The sequence below is a fragment of the Crinia signifera genome, chromosome 4 (genome assembly GCF_055691185.1).
Source record: "Crinia signifera chromosome 4, ASM5569118v1, whole genome shotgun sequence".
Taxonomy (NCBI): Eukaryota; Metazoa; Chordata; class Amphibia; order Anura; family Myobatrachidae; genus Crinia; species Crinia signifera.
In genome coordinates this window covers 100984704-101005873 of record NC_139220.1, presented here as the reverse complement: position 1 = coordinate 101005873, position 21170 = coordinate 100984704, and the positions used below count along the sequence as shown (strand labels likewise).

The 21170-nt window shown below is 41.1% G+C and overlaps 1 protein-coding gene across 2 annotated transcripts in view; it reads right to left on the bottom strand.

Annotated features, from left to right (window-relative positions):
• Nucleotides 1-1288: 1288 nt before the first annotated feature.
• HRH2 (histamine receptor H2) overlaps nt 1289-21170 on the bottom strand; it is a 126456-nt gene continuing 106574 nt past the window's right edge. The window contains exons 3-4 of one of the 2 annotated variants that reach the window (XR_014473381.1): nt 14555-14714; nt 2211-2349 (exon numbers count right to left, since the gene is read on the bottom strand). Coding sequence is in view for 1 of the 2 variants with exons in the window: in XM_083182052.1 (XP_083038178.1) it covers nt 2151-2349 (199 nt within the window). In the remaining variant the exon portion in view is untranslated. Of the gene's footprint in view, nt 2350-14554; nt 14715-21170 lie in introns of both variants that reach the window. The other variant, XM_083182052.1, reaches the window with a different exon arrangement.

Sequence of the window (21170 nt, the reverse complement as noted above, 5' to 3'; positions counted from 1 at the left end):
CACAAGTATCTGTGTGTCTTGAAATAGGTGCTGTAGGGACATTTTAGTTTGTGGAAATGATGGAATTTAGATAAATGGGTGGAGATCTTCCGGTTCATCGTGTATGGATAGATGTACAACTTTTGCACTACAGGAGCCATCAGCCTAAATTTTGTATGCTCAGATCTTGGTAAATGACATCTCCTATGACTTACAGGGTTCTGGGATAAATGGCAGACAATGTTTAGGTCGATAATCACTAGGTGGAATACTAATGGTTGACAGTGAGTTGGTCGAGACCTAAATATGGTCGACATACTCTAGGTTGACATTGACAAAAGGTTGACTCACGCAAAAGGTTGGCATGAACATGGTCAACACATGAAATGCTTTTCATTTCTTTTTCTGGTGTCTATGTCGACATATGTTGAAATGGACACCATAGAAATATCTCGCGTCCCCTCACATGGGGGATGGGGTATACTTATAAGGTGCTTTTGGCATGGTTCCTCGCTGTGCCAGGCACACTGTTATACAGTAGTATTCACCCTCTATGTCCACTGGAACGGTATGAACAAGTTGGTTAAAAAAATCATGAAAAACCCTTGACAATCTATTCATGTGTCGACCATGTTCATGTCAACATTTTTCTTTTGTCGACCTTCTGTCAACATTGACATATGTCAGTATGTCGACCATTTTTATGTGTCAACCTACTTACTGTTGACCATTAGTGGTCAACCTAGTGATTGTCGACCTAGACATTGTCAACCTGATGCCAAATTAAAGAGGATACATTTTGTGTGTAAATGTTATTACCTAGTGTGTGATAAAACACTTAAATAAGTTGTCCACTGTCATTTATAGGACAGTCCCCATGGCATTGCATTGATCACCTTCATTCCTATATTAGGCTACCCAAGCATTGCTGTATATTAGGAGAAATGGGTAAGCAGGAACTACTGTAGTAATAAGTAGGGCACTGCTCCATAAATTGAAGCTCTTTTGATAAATTGCACTAACCTGTGATAACCCCTTTCCCAGTGCATAAAGGGAGACATTGGGGGTGTTACTGAATGTTAGCTGTGTCATGGAACAGACGCGTACACACCCGTTGCTGCTATTCAAACAATTTTAAAGCATTTTTGTTCTTGGCTCATTTTGTGTCAGTGGAGCTCAGCTCTATGCTTCAAATGACTGTATATTTGTATTTTTCAAGCATTCAGCAGGTTCTAATTAAAAAAAAAATCAGAGGACTCCTGCTGAGTGCATTAATGTTCTACAATGTGCACTTTAAAATATATATATAGACTTCAGTGATCTGAATAAAGATTAAAGTCAGGGTCAACATACTGCTGTACTACACTTTAAAAAAAATAAATGTGGATAATAATTACTTAACAACAAATTAAATAAAAACACATGGCAACTGTAATAGGCAGGCAGTTCTTGTATGGAAATAAAGGAGGAAAACGTGGTAGTGGCAGAATATTTTTATGTCTTTAAAAATACTGGTAATTGAACATTATGCAGATTCTGGGGTCCAGATGAACTAAGGTTCAAGTGGAGAGTGATAAAAAACCATCCAAGTGGCCCCCAACTGTCATGTTACCGACTGGATTTGAAATATGACAGTTAGGAGCTGGTTGTTTATCACTCTCCAATATATCACTTTTTGAAGTCTAGTGCATCTGGATGCAAGTGTGGTCTGTAATTATTAAACCATTCAGAGGATATGAATCCATAAATGGTAAACCAGAAAGTGACATAGCTATACATGAATACATTGTATGCACGATGACAACTTTGGCCAAGATTCAAAGTGCTGCCATATCACACCCACTTGATATATGACATTCAAGTCACTGACAGTTGATGCTGGTTTCATGATGCTCTAGAATGAAAACATTTGTTTTATAACTTATTGGACAGTTGATTCCAGTAACGATTTGCAAAAGTATTTTACAGGACAAAGTATCTTATTAGAAGTCTCTAGTGCTTGATGTCTCCCATCTTGAGAGTTGTATTATTTTGTCAGTTTGTATTTCATTGGCCTATACATATTTCTATTCAATATGTGTCAGATATTCTGTACATGGAGTCTCTGAACTGGATCCAAGTCCATAAGGTTCCTAAGCCCAACAAGAGCAAACATAAGTCCCATAATTAATTTACTTTATTACTGTATCCTGAAGCTGTGATGGCAGCGAAGTCAAAGGCCATAGTACTTGTGCACCATTTGAAGCTTCAGTCACAGTTTCGTTTAGCACCGTGGTCCATGTGCTTTGTTTCGGGAGGTATTTAAAAAGCCACTGCCGTGTTCTACAGGTCATGTAATCCAAACATTCGCTGCGCCAACTAGGTTGATTCCTGTAAAAAAAAAAAAAAAAAAAAAATACTTAGCAAAGGGATTATTAGGTTGGTCACATTTACACAATGGAAGCAGGGCTGGCAATAGACTTCTTGGAGCCCTGCATACTGAGATTCCTGCCCCCTTTTCCCCCCAATCCCAAACATACATACTGTATGTGTGTGTGTATATATATATAGAACACAGAGTATCCAGTGCACAAAAGACGTCCAAGCAGGAGCAGCCAGGGTGCAGAACAGATGGCTGAGCCAGCGGATGGGGTGCATGCACAGTACAGGTGCCCGCCACCAGGCTGCCCTACAGATGGCCGAGATGAGCGGCAAGGCAGACTGTGACAGCTGCAGCATGTCAGACAGTACAGGTAGCCGAGTGGATGGCTGTCTGCGGGGAACAGATAGAACAGCCGGTCGCGGCACAGTATTGTACAGGCAGCCGGGACAGGGCATACATCACTGATGCCACAGCCATGCCTCTGGGGCCCCTAAGATCGTTGATGCCCATCACAGTTGTTCTTATTGTACTTACATTGTAACAGACCTCCTAGAAGGCTTATAGCTGCCAGTTAATCGCAGCTCTCATCACACTGCAAAAGCAACAAATACAGTACCTTTATTGTTAGAAATAAGACATTAAGCCTTTGTGAAGTGTCTAATAAGGTGATATACGTGCAACAAATATAGCAAAAATTATTTTGCAACTCATATCACCTCACATAGAAGTGGCATTGAATAGAATAATCTACTGGCTTTATAACGGCCTTACAAGCAACACAAAAGAAGAATTATGTTCAACATTTGTGGTAATAATATTTTGACCTAAATAAATCCGTGCTTATAAAAGTGATTATCCGCCCAATCATAATATATGACTACCTAAATAAAGAAACACATATCTAGCCCGTGCATCCCCCTTTATAAAACGTATTGTTAAATGTTTGTTAAATATTTAAGTGCCACTTATTTCACTTAACGGTTTTAATTGGAATATGATTAAAAGGTATATTTTAATAAGAATCTATTTCTTTCCTCAGTGTGCCAGCAAAAAAGACAATATATTCTCTTTTTTCTCTTTCGTATCAGTTTATTGTCTTTGGCAGCACCCCCACCTCTGATCTGACTGTAATCTAGCACAGCAATTATAATTGGGGACCCATTAAAATAATTAAAAAATAATACTAGTGCAGAAGTACTTCCAATCCCCCTTATCCTTTTTTTGGTATACTTCCAATCAGGCCCTGTCGCTGGGTCTGATTGGCAGTACAAGTGAAGAATTGCAAAATACATTGACAGATCCTTGCTTTTCACTGTAGCCTCTTAAGTTATGTTTCTATTGACCAGTGAATGATGACATTCATAATTGTGATGCCCAATTGTTCATATTTCACCAAAATTATTCATATAAGCCAATGGTTCCCGAACTATGTGCCGTGGCAAACTGTGGTTTCTCGTGGGATTGGTTGTCCATGACCAGTTCAAGTTAATTATGGCCAGTGTTGTAGTAAAATTGTGGACAAACAGAAGTTAATCATGGGCCTAATTCAGACCTGCTCACTAGGCTCCATCTATATGCTGCCTAGCAAGCAGGTAAACGCCTGAATTGCCCCCCCCCCCCCCCCCATATGCATTACCACATAACTGACACTAAGGATGAGACAAAAACATAATTTACATACTGTATAGTAACTTCATATTTTTCTCTGACTCTTCGATGAGAAACTTTTGGCTTAGGGGTGCGGTGAAAGAAATTCTGATACTCCGAGGGGCCTTGTTTTAAAAAAGTTTGGGAACCACCGATATATAAGTACATAGGGAGTCCACCAAACCCCGCCTTGCAAATAGTTGGCTGCCACCACCCATTTGCAAGCACGATTCACATGCAGGGCATGCAAATGAATGTTACACAGTAGCATCCATTCGCAGGCCAGGGGGACCCACCCACATCTTTCGATGGTTGCCGACCATCGAAAGATGTGGAAGGTGCACGCATATGTAAAGTTGCTCTGAGCAACCTTACATATGTGTACACGCTGGGAAGGAAATGGGCGGGCAGCTGACATCTAGTGATGTCAGCTGTCCGCCCGCCACACCCTATTCATGGCCTCATTAGCATGAGAAAACCCAGCATTCTCATGGGAATGCACATGCTGCTCTCCGCCCCCCCACCTGCTGTCCTGGGTGCGTGCAGAAATGCGCATGTGCAGTAAAACAACATTGGTCCCCGTGTGAAGGCAGCCCTGCTGCAAACAGACCTGAATAAGGTCTATACTGCGTTGGAACCATTTGTGCCCCAATTTAAGTGTTATATAATGCACTCTAAAAATTTTGCAAAAATATGTGAAAAGTTTTAACTATAACAAAATGCAGCAGATCTCCCCCACTGACTGCATCCCAGTAAGTTAGGCCTTATGAGTGGAGCCCTGAATGATTGTGGAAACACTACACCAGGCATGGCCAAACTATGGCCCTCCAGCTATTGAGAAACTAAGTCCCATCATGCCTTGCCACTGTTTTGCTATTAGGGAATGCTAAAACTATGGCAAGGCATGCTGGGATGTGTAATTTCACAACAGCTGGAGGGCCACAGCGCTAGACAGTATAACAAGCTGCAGAAGACTATCAGATTGTAGCATGTTATAAAATACAATTAATAATAATTTAAAATGCACTTACACAAGGATCATTTATATATTGAAAGCTTTGTGAACCTACTGCATGTGCTGTAATGGATTTGAAGTTGCGTGAAGTATATGGAATGTCTGTTAGTGTATGGTAGAGGTTGCGTTCAGGCTGTAAACACTGTCATCCTTCAGAATGATACAACAGTGATGCTTACTTATTATGTATCTAAGGTGACTGAACAAATGGAATTGGTTTCCTTTGAAAAGCTATTTTTACTCTGAAAATCTTCACACTGCAAAAGCTGTATTACAGAGGCATTCCTTTCATCCAGTCTAATTGATCTAGGAACAAGGTATTACTAGTCATTATACCCGATGGTAAAGCAAGACTCAGCTTTTTTCATTTGAAGAAAACACGGAGGGCTATTAAGTGTTACTGCACCTTGTTGTGTTTGTAGTATTACAGTGATATTTTATTTTGTAGCATTATGTATGTGACACTTTGGTGCATAGAGGTGGCTATAATAAAGTTGAGAGTGTTATGTATGTTGCGGATACAAGATAGGAATATCAGGACCACTATACAAAACAATGTGAATTATCTGACTCTATTTATATATGGCTCATATCTGTAGCTACTGTGTAACTATAGTTTTTTGTGTGACTGCTGTGGGGCCCAGTAGTACAAGGGGACAACTCACAAAGGAAAAAAGTGTCTTAATATGGGTTCATAATGAATTGCCAGGAAGGCATATGATTTAAGGAAAATTAGGACAAAATGTCTGATTCTTAGGGGTAAATTTACTAAAGCTTTTAAAAAAAAACAGGTGATGTTGCCCATAGCAACCAATCAGATGCTAAAGGTGGTATTCAATTGTTATATCACACCCGATCTCCCATCTAAAATGCCAGGAGATCATATGGCGATATTCAATTGATTTATTTTTTTGAGCATATGACGCTCATTATGGTTAGGTTTAACCACACATTCCCGCATTCAGCTCACCACCCCTGGGGATAGCAAACTAAAAAGCTGGTGAAAAACAATTGAATACCGCCCTATCTATCAATTTCTACAATGCAATAGAAAAATGAAAGACAGAAGCTGATTGGTTGCTTTGAGCAGCATCACATGATTTCATGTTAAGATTTAGAAAATGTACCCCTTAGTTGGCCACAGCGCCATATACATCTTATGGTGTGTACACACGTTAGATGTGCCTTAAGATCCTATCCACGATCTGATCAGATTGGATCGTGGATAGGATCTTAAGGCACATCCGATTTGCATCCTATCTTGACTATATAGTGCAGATCTGCACTATATAGACAAGGCAGCCAAGACTTTTTGGCTTCCGATATGTGAACGCGCATCGGGATCGGATCGGGATCGCAAGGGTTAAAACCCTTGCGATCTGCATCCGATGTTGATCCGATGCCGATCCGATGTTGACTATATCGTCAACATCGGAAAGGAAATCGGACCGTGTGTACACAGCATAACATTGTTCAGATGCAAGTACCAATATTAATGATGACAGGCTGTGGACAAGAAGATAGTGGGTGAATTACCACTAGCACCACGTAGTAAGTCTATAATCCACAGTTTATGCTATTAGAGCCACATAGTGCCTGACTTCTATTCTAAATTACGGACAGTTACTGTAGGTCATTGTAGAACATGAAAAGCTCCAGTCTAGTGAAATCACGCTCTTATGTATAAATAGATTAATATGGACATAGACATGGATTTGATGATGTGAAATGTGTTAAAATGACCCTCCTCCACACTGTAATGTCATGATCTGCACAATTAGTAACACAGTAGTTTAGGTTGAAAGAAGACTTACGTCCATAAAGTTCATCCTTTTACAGGATCTGTTAGAGGGGGATGCAGTTATAATCCTGGCGGTTGGAATCCCAGCGTTCAAAATCCCGACGCCAGAATCCCGACCGCCGAAATCCCAACACTTTCTCCCTCTGTGGGTGTCCACTTAGTGTGCCAAGCATAGGATTTCGTATCAAACCCGTTGGAGGGTGTTGTCTCAATGTTAAATCTCCATTTAAATTTTTTACTACAATTCCACGTTATGCTTAAATTATTTTTATCCGTTGTACCCCTGGATGTTTTTTATCCAATAAATGCTTGTCCAACTTTAATTTAAATATATTTATTGTGTCTGCCGACACCACTTCTTCTGGAAGAGAGTGCCATACTTTTACTACCCTGATCGTAAAAAAACCCTATTCTTTGGAGGGTATGAAATCTTCTCTTCTCCAGCCTGAGAGCATGCCCACGTGTCCTAGTCTCCGATATATACATGCTTAACATAAGCATATCTCCTGGTAAACTTCTCTTTTCTAGCATAAACATTCCTTATTTGGCTGATCTGTCCTGACATCTTAATGGCTCCAACCCCTTTATTAGCTCGGTTGCCCTTCTTTGGACTTTTTTCCAGTTCTATAATGTCCTTTTTGTAGTGAGGAGCCCAAAATAGTACTCCAAATTCGAGATGAGGTCTAAGCTATGCCTTATACAGTGGAATCCTTATTTTGGTATCCCTAGCTTTCATTCCCCTTTTATACAGGCCAGTATATTGTTGGTCTCATTGGCTGCTACATGACATTGAGCATTGCACCACAGTTTGTTGTTAATTCGGACTCCTATTGTATGTCCTTTTCTAAATCTAAATCTTATTTACCCAATTGTACCCAATTTCGATTGTATGTAGCACACTGTATATGTCTCCCAAGATGCATAACCATACATTTATCAACATTGAACCTCATTTTCCATTTTTCCACCCACTCATCTAGTTTGTTTCAAGCATGGATACATCCTTGCCTGTTGTAATCAAGTTGCACAGTTTTGCGTCATCCGCAAAGATGGATACATTGCTTAGTATTCACTCCTCAATATCATTTATGAATATGTTAAATAGAAGCGTCCCTTGCAACCAGGAGAGGTATGCTGGGCCCTGGCAAAAAGGGGGTGTGGCCTAATCATGTGAGGCATGGCCACCACCTGCGATTAGGCCACGCCCACAAGATTATTACGGGGAGTGTGAAAAAACTCTCTAAATTCGAGGGGGGAGCTGCTGCTACCACTTCAGTAGCAGCAGCACACACATACAGCATTTGCTGTGCTGACAGCAGTCTCATCATGAACTCTCACAGTGTCAGTGAGAAGCTCATGCTGAGCCTGCTGTCAGCACACCACATGCTGTACGTGTGGGTGGAAAAATGGAAAATGAGGTTCAATGTTGATAAATGTACGGTTATGCATCTTGGGAGACATATATGGTGTGCTACACACAATCAAAATTGGGTAAAATTGGGTACTGCTGCTGCCCAGGAGGGACAGAGGGGGAGGCGGTCGGACCAGGGCCCCACCGGGTCCCTCCAGCAAGCCCAGGCCCATTTAATTAGACCCGTTCATTCCCCCTCTTGGTGGCCCTGCTTGCACCAATCCCTGTGGTACCCCACTTAGGAAAGGTACTGTATCTAACCTGAAAGATGCACCATTTACTACCATTCTTTGTTCTTTATCCTGCAGCTATAGTAGTTTCTTACCCAGACACAAGGAAGTGGGAAAATAATTGCATCACCACAACCAAACCCCCTGTCATAGGGAACACTTCAAGAGAGTTCTCTGCTGTCTATAAATATTATACCTTACTTCAAAAGTATTTTGTAAATTTACTTTTAATGACCTCTATCAAGAAAAATCCATTTTTACAGTATAAATAGGACAATGGAAAAAAAAGACACATAATATGTACATTAAGGCACCAGCCTTAGTGACTCCACTGTTATCAGCGATTGGAATGTACAACAAAGTAAAGGTGACTTTGGGGCTATCAGTCACAGAGAGGCACTCTTAACAGGAAAGAGATTACCATTTGCATAACAGAGTTTAATCAAGTCAGAAGTCTTATACATACATAACGCTTTGGTTTCCAATACTGTAAAGCACTGTAGACCATACTATCTCTCAAAAGTGATCCTTTCTGCAAGAACATGTAATAATAAGATGCTGTAAAAGTTTAAAGGACCTGGTGAGTCAAGATAACTTGTATATAAAAAGTGTCTTATGGAATTTCCTGGAGCCGTTTATCATGCTACAGTGTATAACATCTACATTTCACCAGATTTACAGTAAGAAGTGCGGATAATTGAACAATTTAATAATTACTACAAAATGTAAGTCTGGGGCTTATCACTGAATTAAAATGAGTGTGCCATTTATTGAGTACCCATTTGTAGTCAAAATACAGTTAAATAGAAAGGTGTCTGGCAAATTTTTGTGTTACAAAATTTATTTTTATTTTACTAAATTCTAGGGAGGTATTCAATGTATACTCAACAGCCGGAATTCAATATTCCGCCTGTCGAGTGGCGAAAACGGCTATGGATTGTCGAGAAACGGCCGTGAATTGACACTCTATGGCCATTTCCGACAAAACAGATCCGACTGGTTTTAAAGCCTTCAAAGCTGTGGGAAACGGCAGCATTGAATAGGCGGAGGGCACTGTTTCCTCTGTCGGAAACAGTGCCCAGGATTGAATACTGCCCTAGTAGGGTCTTTTTAAATATCATACGGTATTTTAGAATAATGTGAAATTATGTGAACCAACAATTCAGAACAGCCTTATAAAAAGATGGCCATAAATTTGGATTTATTACGTGAAAAATAATGGCATTTTGCTACCTATGTAGAACTGACTGCAAACTCTAAATGTGACTAACAATAATTTTTTATTTTGTAGTTACAGCTTGAGAACCTGATTCAGAGATGGATATAAAGTTGAGGTTTCTCCGAACTGAGTGACAGTTGGGAGGTATGAAGTGGTGAAGACACAACCTACAGAGCCATTTAATTGCTGCAAAAGTGGACTAGTGGACCTGGCCCCCACCTCTTCTCTAACTCTGGTCGGGGGTACAGGACACCACATCTACTGCACCTGTTCTGTGACAGGCACTTTGCCTATGTGCCTACAGATGTGTCCTCATATATTGAGCATCTTTACACTATACAACACATGGCACTTGGCACAACTGAGACTCACAAACCTAGATAGAGTATAGACTATTTCACTAAATATTGTGTCTCCGGCGAATCACAGTTACTGTATATCAGAAATACTAGGTTGAGTCTTTTGGCACAAAGCAACTAATACAATCCACAAGTTGCATATTCAGCATGACAGACGTGGGGGAAGGAAGAGCCACGACCACTTACTTTGGAAACGGTGTGACTTTTTTATATGAAGATGTACAAGTACAGCCAGCTTCCATGGTCAGCATACACTTGTAATGTAGTTTTGCTACTTCTTGCAGGTAGGCATAGATTCTGGAATAAAGGATGCTTGCCATGGCTTAAACTCACAAGTATCCTGCCACGCACAGAGGAGATGTAGCATAACAATACTAGATGACCATATCAGGAATCTAATTCAATTATTAATTATTAAACCAAAATGGGGGAGGAACCAGCACACCAGGAAATCACCAGTAGAGTCAGCAGCTCTCAGACTACGGGTAACCAGTTAATCACAATAATCACACCCCATACAAAACTTCCAGTAGAAAAGCTCGGCATAGCCACTTATTAGAAAAACTGGCCGAGCTTAATATGGGATTTGCTTGGGGTAGAAGACGCTCATCTGGATTAAACCAAGTGGAGGAAGGACACTTAATGCATGGGGGCCCTATGGTATTAAATTATAATCATAATTCACAAGAGAGTTAAAAGTAGGTGTTATAGAGGTTGTTATAGAGGTTGTCAGACCGATTCCATAAACATATAAATCTTTATTGAACATGTATTAAAATACAAAAAATCTGAAGAGTCACACTTCATAGCAGGCATTCACATTCATGCAGAGTCACACTCATTGCTGTCACCAGGTCAAGCGGAGTCCTGGGAGGAAATATCCTTTCACCCTCCCCATACAAAAAATAGCAATTAATCTCAACTAAAACATAATGATACATGGCCCTGTTTACTGATATTGGACCTATTTAATTTGCCTATGTATGCAAAATATAAGAATACTGTAAGTAAGCAATAAGGATTGCTTACTTATTCTTGTATTTCATCTTAATTCAGCAATAGTGTAGAATGTATTTGGAGTTATATGCACTACAATACTGACCCCTCTATACCCACCAAGAGATTTTGAACCCTTCCATAACCTACACTCAGGTTTGGACTGGCCCATGCGGGTACGGGGGAACCCTCCCGGGGGTCACACTGCATGGCGGGCCCACACCCACCTCCAGGTATCAAGTTCCTGACTGTGCACTTGAACTATACATTCTGTATAGATTACCTGGGGCCTTATTTTGGTTCACTCTTTCTGACAAAATCCTTCTTAGATGGACAAAACCATGTGCACTGCAGGGGGGCAGATGTAAAATGTGCAGAGAGAATTAGATTTGGGTGAGTTATTTTGTTTCTGTGAAGGGAAAATACTGGCTGCTTTATTTTTACACTGCAATATAGATCTCACTTTGAAATAAAACCCCACCCAAATCTAATTATATCTGCACAAGTTGCATCTGCCCCACCTGCAGTGCACATGGTTTTGCCCATCTAAGAAGGATTTTGTCAGAAAGAGTGAACTAAAATAAGGCCCCTTGTACTGCATAGGACTATGGTGTATGTATGTATGTATGTATGTATGTATGTATATATATCTATATATATATATATAGATATATATATATCCTTTGATGGGTGTAGACGTAGCACTCCAGACACTTGAGTAATCCAAAATATAAAGGCTTTATTGAAGACAAGCAATGTTTCAATACTTGCGTATTTTCATCAGGCAAGTATTGAAACGTTGCTTGTCTTCAATAAAGCCTTTATATTTTGGATTACTCAAGTGTCTGGAGTGCTACGTCTACACCCATCATAGTCTACATACCCTCTGACGAGGCACCCGACCAGCAACAGCAACTAGGGCAGTTGTGCTTGGCCAAACCTCCCAAGTATATATATATATATCTATATATATATATAGATATATATATATATATATATATATATATATATATATATTATAGATATATATATATATATACATACATACATACATACATACATACATACACCATAGTCCTGTGCAGTACAAGGTAATCTATACAGAATGTATAGTTCAAGTGCACAGTCAGGAACTTGATACCTGGAGGTGGGTGTGGGCCCGCCTTCAGCCCTTTAATGGCTTCAGCCCTTTCAACGTTTCAGCCCTTTAATGGCTTTTTTCAAGCACAGCAAAACATATCATGCCAAGGCATACAGAGTTACATAGTTAAATACTGTAGTATTAAAGGCTGAAAAAAGACTTGCATCCATCAAGTTCAACCTTGCTTTATTAGCCAAACCTTTGTTTTTATGTAGTCAATATTGATACTTTATTTTTTACATTTTAAAGACAGATTGTTTTTCTTAATTGTACCCCTGGATGTTTTTAATCAATAAATGTTTGTCCAACCTTATTTTAAACAAATTTATTTTGTCTGCCGACACCACCTCACCAGGTAGAGAGTTCCATAGTTTGCTTGCCCTGACCGTGAAAAAAAATGTCCTTCTAAGGGAACAAAATCTTTTCTCTTCTAATCTAAACTCATGCCCACGTGTCCTAGAGTCCTTCCTTGTATTAAAAAGTGCGCTGGCCAGTTCCTTATATTTCCCCCTGATATATTTGTACAAATTAAGCATGTCCCCCCTTAAACATCTCTTCTCAAGCGTAAACAATCCAAATTTGTTCAATCTGTCCTCGTAGCTTAAATTCTCAATTCCCTTTATTAGTTTTGTTTCTCTTCTTTGGATTCTTTCCAATTCTATGATGTCCTTTTTTATAGTGTGGGGCCCAGAACTGTACTCGATATTCAAGATGTGGTCTAACCAATGCTTTGTACAGTGGCATAAATACTTTTGAGTCCCTAGTTTCCATACCCATTTTTATACATGCCAGTATTCTATTTGCCTTGTTAGTTGCTATATGACATTGAGCACTACACCACAATTTGATATCTATTTGGACTTCTAAGTCCTTTGGAGTTGTGTGGAGGTATTTTCATTCCAGAGTACCACCATCTAGAAGGCTATGCATTACTTCCCCCATTAACAAAGAGGATCTATGGAAGGCACCTGGCAAGATTACAAGGAGTCGCTGAATGCCGGTACATGGTAGGGGCCCGTGCCCAGAGACTTGGCTAACCCTTACTGCATGGCCTGTGTCCCTTGTTGCCCCAAGGCTTGTGCCCCATGCCTCTTAGTCTCCTACTACAGTACATTACTGACTCCTCTATACCCTGAATTACATTGCTGATCCCTCTAGAAGTTGCAGTGACTAAACCATGGAGGAGAGACTATGACTGGGAAAAGCACTGGTTAAATGTAGGGAACCAGGTACAGTACCATAGAAAGAAGGATAATATAGAGAAACACTGAAAAAGTAGAAGGTGGGCAAAAGCCTTACACCAGCCTTGACACTTATACCTGCCTGGCCTACTGTACCTATATTTTAGTCTACGTGATCTACATGACTGCACTTTAGGCTGCATGGCTCCTGCCTTCCACTGGCAGCCCCATGATGTCACTGGGTCTGCTGACCACAGGGAAAGCTGATGACATTATTCTGTAGATCTGTAAATGTGCAGTACACTTTGGCACAGAGTCTACTAAGCACAAGAACTGGAATGAGAGTGAGAGCTAGCACAGAGACTGCACAGAGTCCACCACCACCATATTTTGGTTTGTATTAATTTGTACAAGTGTGCTACATGTTTTCCAGGTCATTGGTTCATGGTAACAAAAACAGGGACACTTGAAAAGAAGGAGCAGAGAGGACGATTTCGCTACAATGAAGTCATTTCTACTAAAGGGGGTGATTCAGACACACTTGCGGTGGGCCGAATTCGTCCCCATCCGATGTTAGGGGTTTACCCATGCGCGAATATTCGTATGTGCAAAGCCCCGGAGCTTAGGGGAAAAATGTATTCCATGGTGAGCGACCATCGAAAGATTTCTCTCCAATGTGCCTGCATGCTACCGGATGTGTATAGTGCAAATTCAGGTGTCGGGGGGGGGGGGAGGGGGTATTTAGCTGCTCGCTAGGACTGAATCAGGCCCTAAGTGCAGTCTACGTGCACCAAAGAGCCTTCATTAGCAGAGCAGTTCTGAAGTACACTGTGATGTGTTTTGTGTAGAGTACGACTATTGCCCCTTGCCATACAGAGGTGTGCTCGCTCAGCCTATCACATTGTGCATTAGCTCCCGGGCGAGCCATTTGTACAACACTCTGTAGGGATCACTATACTGTATGCAGAAACCTGTATTTCTCTGGAGTTTGTACAGCAGTCTGCTATCAGGTTATAGTTTTCATTTTATGTTTCATTTAAGAACGAACCCTGCCCTGAACATTAATATGGTATTAGGAAGTAATAACAGTGTTTAAGGTTAACAATCTTTATATTCTGTTAAAATTCTTGTTTAACATTCTATGTAAGAATAAACTGTAGCTCTTGGCAGACGCAATGACAGATTCAAGAAGGATTTTAAGGTCCACACTCACCCGTGTGCTCATGACACTACTTTGCTTGTCTCCAGGAATAACCGACCTGGTCCTTTGGTCCTACTGGGCTCTGCACAGAGTACTCTGAAGTGATAAATTATTGTGGCGGACCTTGTACCGGATTACACATCATGGATGCTGAGTAACCTATGGTCCTGTGCTGGAAACAATTAAATTATATAACAATAAAAAGGTAGCAATGGTAATCATGTCCATCTATATACTAAAATATATACATAGTATACAGATGTAGCCAGCTTTATCTTTGGCACAATGTGTATGCACATGTGCATCCGTCATGGCGGTGATTTAATACACCCGGTTGCGACTATTCGCACCCAGAACTAGACAATGCTACAATGCTATCTCTAGGGGCAAAGACGCAACTATATGCATGGGCACATGTATGAGCACAATATCTGTGTTAAACTAATCACGGGTGCGAATAGTCACAGCCTGGGTAAGGCTGGATACATCTGCAGTTCTACAAAGTTTTTTCAGACCAGTTCAGTGATAAATAAGTGGAACAGGCCGGGCGGTTTTGGGGTCTATACAGTATATCATTATGTGATGATAGAACAGATTTTCTATGTGAACTGAAACATAAACTGTATATTCATACATATATATATATTATGCATATATAGTATATATGTCTTCCATCTATGGCATTACCCTGATGGATTTTGGAGAGCGGTGCTGGTTATAAAAAGATCCCTGTATTATGTAACAAGAACCGGTTCAAGAGCCCAGAACTGGTTTCTAAAATTCAAGGAGACCTCATTTATCTACCCTGTATTTCTGAAACCAGGACGGCTCAAAGAGCAGGGTCTGGTTATGCTCGAGGGGGGAACCTTTGCCATTTGATCCGTGCAATACTTAATGGTCATCCGTATTTGACTGCCGGGAAACTCAGCAGCCAAATCCGAATGAGTTCACAATCTGAAAATATGCATCCTGAGAACTCATAAGCTTTGTAAATTTGCCATGTTCTCAGGCCAGAATAAAGTTCGATCGTGGTCTATCCTGTCCATACTCATTTGTACAGTGGTTCTGCTGTGATTGGCCTTCTTATTAAATTTTCCCTAAAGAATCCCACTAGTTTTTCATAAATCTGAATAAAACACTTGTATTAATATCAAACCGTTTTTGGGATATTATCCAATGAATAAATAGACCCCTTATTCTTGTTAAATACTTCCGGAGAGTCCCATATAAATGGAACTTCCCACAATTCTATACTTTTGCATCATTATATTAATTATGTTGACAACACTGGGCAATGGTTATATACTGTGGGCCTGATTCTGGTTCACTCGCAAAAGCAAATCTCTCTCTAATGGACAAAACCATGTGAACTGCAGGGGGCAGATGTAACACATGCAGTGAGATTTAGATTTGGGTGGGGTTTACTTCAAACTGATATCTACAGTATATTGCAGAGTAAAAATAAAGCAGCCAGTATTTACCCTGCACAGAAACATAATAACTCACCCAAATGAAACTGTCTCTGTACATATTACATCTGCCCCCCTGCAGTGCAAATGGTTATGTCCATTAGAGAAAGAATTTGATTTGGCAAGTGAGCCAAAATCAGGCCCTGTACGCCTGGAATATTTGCCTATTACTTTTTATTGTACTCATGTTATTTCTATCTGATCTATTATACAGGCATTTTATAAAAATCAGATTTAACAGCAAAGTTCACAGAACCTTCAGTATTCATATATCTATACATGGATTTGATTTTAGTGCACTTTGTGGAATAACTTAAGGCATTTGAACATATATGACAATTCAACCTATTAAAGCAAGATGATCATGATTGTCTATTGCATAAAACTCATTTGTAAGCCAGCTGAACTGTGTGCTTACTGCTAACACTTGGATTTAGAAGAGGTTTGATAGACGTTCTAGATGTTAGAACTCTACAGCTACATTAAACAATGTAGATTAAATGATACACATGGACAAACAATAATATTAACATGTGTTTTGTGTCCTGTTCATGATTCCATTACTGAATGTGTTGCCTATAAATCTGGATGTTATTTAACTCTTTGGATGATTACTAGTAATCCAAAGGCCATAGAACAAGTATGTATAAAGTCAACGTCCATATGTGGACTGAAGGCATCAGTGAGATGTTGGCGACGTGGTTTAAAGATAAAGGGGGGTATGCAATCTCGTTCGAGCTCCCGCAGCCATCTCCCGACGGGGGAGATGGCTGCGGGGCCCTATTCAATGCTGTCTTCCCCGACAGCATTGAACAGGGTTTCCTGGCAGAACGAGCCCGACATCTCTAGCTGTCGGGCTCGTTCTGCCGAGAACAGCCGGGAAGTGACGAGCTGCCGGCTGCAGCTCGTCACTTCCCGACCGCAACTCGCGGCCACGCCCCCTTCTCGCCGCTCGGCGGCCGGGACATTGAATCCCGACTGCCGAGCTCCAGGCGAGCTAACCGAGAACGGGACAGGGGCACGGCTGTCGCGCTAGCTCAACAGCCGTGCCCCTGACATTGAATACCCCCCTTAAAGTAGCAATGTGGACTTGCCTTAAAATTTGGTGCCTACATAAATGACATCTACCCAATGGCTGCAGCTCACAGGTAGTTACATTTGGGCCAAGGTCTATAAAAACTATAAGAACACAAGCTGTGGCGCACCCAGGGGGTTAGATCTGAGTACACAGAAACCCCCGTCTTCTTGATGGGCCAGATATTTTTTTTAGAGACAGACACAGGCTTGTCTCTACCTCTGCACAATCCGCAGCCCCCCCCCCCCGGCAGCCACCATATAAGCTGCCTGCCCACTGCCTTTTCAGCTGTCAGCGACTTACTGCTCCAGCATCCAACGGCTTTCATTTCCATACCACTTGACATGGAGATTCAACAGCAGGAAGCCAGGCATCACGATCATAGTTCTGGAGGTTATTAAGACCTGATTGCTGCTCTGCTAATTTGCCGAACCCTGCGATTAGGTATATGCCACCTAGCCAGGGTGAAATCCCATCCCGTGCAAACCTACAAATTGCTTAGCACAAATTGTGAGAATTAGCTGGATCACGAGTAGCAGCAAATCCATTTGTAAGCCACTGACTGATTTTACCACTGTGTGCAGTCTGTGCGTAGCCCAGGACTTAAGGTGGCCATACATCAGAAAGATATTGTACCCAATCATACAATCTCAATTGATTGTAAGATGGATTGTATGCAGATTGTGTGCACATCTTGTGTACACAATCATACAATCAATCAGCAGATGGATTGTGATTGTATGATGGATTGTGTGCAGATTGTGTGCACATCTTGTGTACACAATCATGTAGCAGATGGATTGTATGACTGATCATATGATCGATTGTGTGTAGATTGTGTGTCCAAAAACCACCAAGGACTGCCGGGGATTTCAAGGGAAATTGTACACAATCATGAGCGCAATCCATCTTAAGATCGATCTTTCTGATGTATGGCCAGCTTAACTCCAAGACTGCAATAGAAGTAGTTGGATGACGGCTGGAACTGACGTCACACGCCTTCCCTCAAAAGCCTGGGCATGCCTGCTTTTCCCTGACACTCCCAGAAATGCCAGTTTCTGTCAATCAACTTGCGTACAACCAGCAATATGGCCTTGCACATGTTAATCGCCCAGTCTGCAAATTTGCAGCCTTGCAATCAAGTCTGCATAACCCCTTTTGATGGGGAAGGTATGTGACGCTCAGTAGACAGGCAGCACCACAGAGGAGGTCCGCAGCTAGAGTAAGTCTGCTGTATGAATGCATGTTATCTGTGTGTTAGTATGTATTTATTATTTTTTTCTTGAATTATTAATAGTTATTTATACAGCGCGCACATATTCCGCAGCGCTTTACAGAGAGTATCAGTCCCTGCCCCAGTAGAGCTTACAATCTATTTTTCCTACCACATATACACGCAGACACATGTACTGTATGTATCCTAACTGACATTTATCAAACATGGCCTTTAAAATGGCATTTACAGTACAGTAAGAGCTGATTAGTTGGGTCTTAATCACTCTCCAGGCTTTAATAAATTCCCCCAATATACAAAGATCCAACAGTCTCTTAGATTAATATTTTCAATCTCTGCAATCAGGGAACTGAACATAGAACACAATAATTATAAGGTAAGCACAATACTATTAAACAGAAGTCAAGCAATGCCAAACAGTGTGGAACGTTTGCAAACACAACCTAATCCCAGATGGCATGGAGCTGATATTGGACACAATTTCCTCTCAGAAACCATCATGTATTTATGCCTATATGCTGAGGCATATGCCTAGCAATGTGTGTAGGTCTGAACATAACATATTCACCTGGCACAAACACTTACACTATGGACCTTATTATGGTTGAGTGGCAAAGCTGCACATTTTGCATTATTGCGAGTTCCTCAGATGCCACACGCTGCCCGCCCCCCTTGCATGACGCCATTCCCCGTACGGCTGCAAATGGATGTTTGCATAATCATCCATGTGCAGCCTTGAGTGCGGGTAAGAAATCATTTGATCAGAAACCATCAAATGATTTCTCCAGCGCTCGCAGATCTGAGAAACATCTGTTGTGTCTCAAATCTCTGAGCACCCTGTGCGGGAAACGGATGGGCAGTTGACACCCCTGCACCCACGTCACCGGGCCATTACCATGGGAACGAACGCCCAGCATTTTCATGGCATGTCCAAACTATGGCCCTCCAGCTGTTGTGAAACTACAAGTCCCGTCATTCCTTGCCACAGTTTTGCTATTAGGGAATGCTAAAACTATGGCAAGGAATGCTGGGTTGTGTAGTTTAACAACAGCTGGAGGGCCACAGTTTGGACATGCCTGGTTTAACCCTTTGAGTGCCAAGAAAATTTGCCAAAATAGGTGTGAAATTTGCCAATCAAACATTTTAATCTGCATAATGACCTGTAATATTAATATTTGTATTCCAGAGCCGAAGCTGGAAAAGAACAGGCGCCTACTGTATATGGGACGAATAGTCAAGCGGCTCACACTAGGGGCTGTCTAGTCCCCGATATATACAAGAGAAAAAGAAAAGGGGTGTGGCGCAGCGCTAAAATTAATCTGTAGATCAAATCAATTGGGTAGTACAGTAATAGGATTCATTTGAATTAATATCACATAAAATAAAAACACATAATAAGAGTAATTGATATAGCAGCAAGTGACTGTCACGTTAAAAAATATACAATATAAAAAAAAAAAAGGGGGATGGTTAAGTTAGTATCGTGGAACATCAGGGGTCTAAATAACAAGATCAAGCGGTCCCTGGTGATGAACCAGTTACGATCCTATGATGTAGACATAGCTTGCCTCTCAGAAACCCACCTAACGGGTGGGAAACTGATGACACTTAAGAAACGGTGGGTGGGATGGGCGTTCCATGCCCCATTTACAAACTCCTCACGTGGAGTATCAATACTCATTAAAAAATTTTGACTTTTTCAAAACACCGGGTTGAGATCGACCCAGGGGGTAGATATGTCTTCCTAGACTGTGTGATTAATTCTGTGCCACTACTTCTATTGGCGGGATATGTCCCCCCCCCTTTCACATATGAGTACTAGTCAAAGCAGTTGCTTTTGCAGCTGCCACCCCGTCGGCACCAGTGATCTGCACAGGGGACTTTAATAATATTCTAGATCCAATGTTGGACAGATGGAAGAGTTCCCCTGTAGCAGATTCCGGTGCAAAATCTCATTTCTCGAACTTCATATGCGATTTAGGATGGGTGGACCCCTGGCGCGAGTGTAACCCTAAGGCCTCGCAATTCTCATGTTTCTCTGCCTCACATCAAACCTTTTCCAGAATTGATTTAGTGCTCGTATCTCAGGCTTTTGTTTCTTTTATAAGTAACATAGAATATAAACCCCGGGGTGTGTCTGATTATTCCCCTATAATTATGGAATTCTCTGACACACTAGACCGAGGTCAAGGGTTTTGGAAACTAAACCCAAGGTAGTTACACTATATGGGTCAAAACGACAATATTGAAGGTTTATGGCAGGAATTTTGGGTTAATAATAGGGGTTCAGCAACGGCAGCAGTAGAGTGGGATACCTTTATTGCTTATATGCGTGGCATATTTAAAAAACGAATAGCTGAAATAAGAAAGGTAGGCAAAGAACGATTACAGGTGATGGAGGAGAATTGCTTAAACTTAGAAGCCGAATTCTTATTGAAAAAAAACCGATACAACACGGCAAAAATGGCAGGAAGCTCATCAGACCTGGCTATCAGCAATACAGGAAGAAAATACTAAACTAATGTTTCATAGGTCATGTGGGGCCTACCAAACTGCTGACAAAGCTGGGCGATACTTGGCATATTTGGCCAAAGCTGAAACCCCTCCCCCATGTATAGGCCCAATTATAGATCTAAATGGCCACCTGATAACAGACACACCCCAGATGGGGAAGATGTTTTGTGATTATTTTAAGGAACTATACTCTTCGGAGCTAAAAGCAACTCCAGATGAGCTGCAATCCTATCTGGGCAGGATTAATCTTCCCAAACTATCCCATCTAGATTGCCAAGAACTGGAAAAACCGATAGACATTAACGAGGTATGCCAGGCAATAAAAGAGCTGCCTGG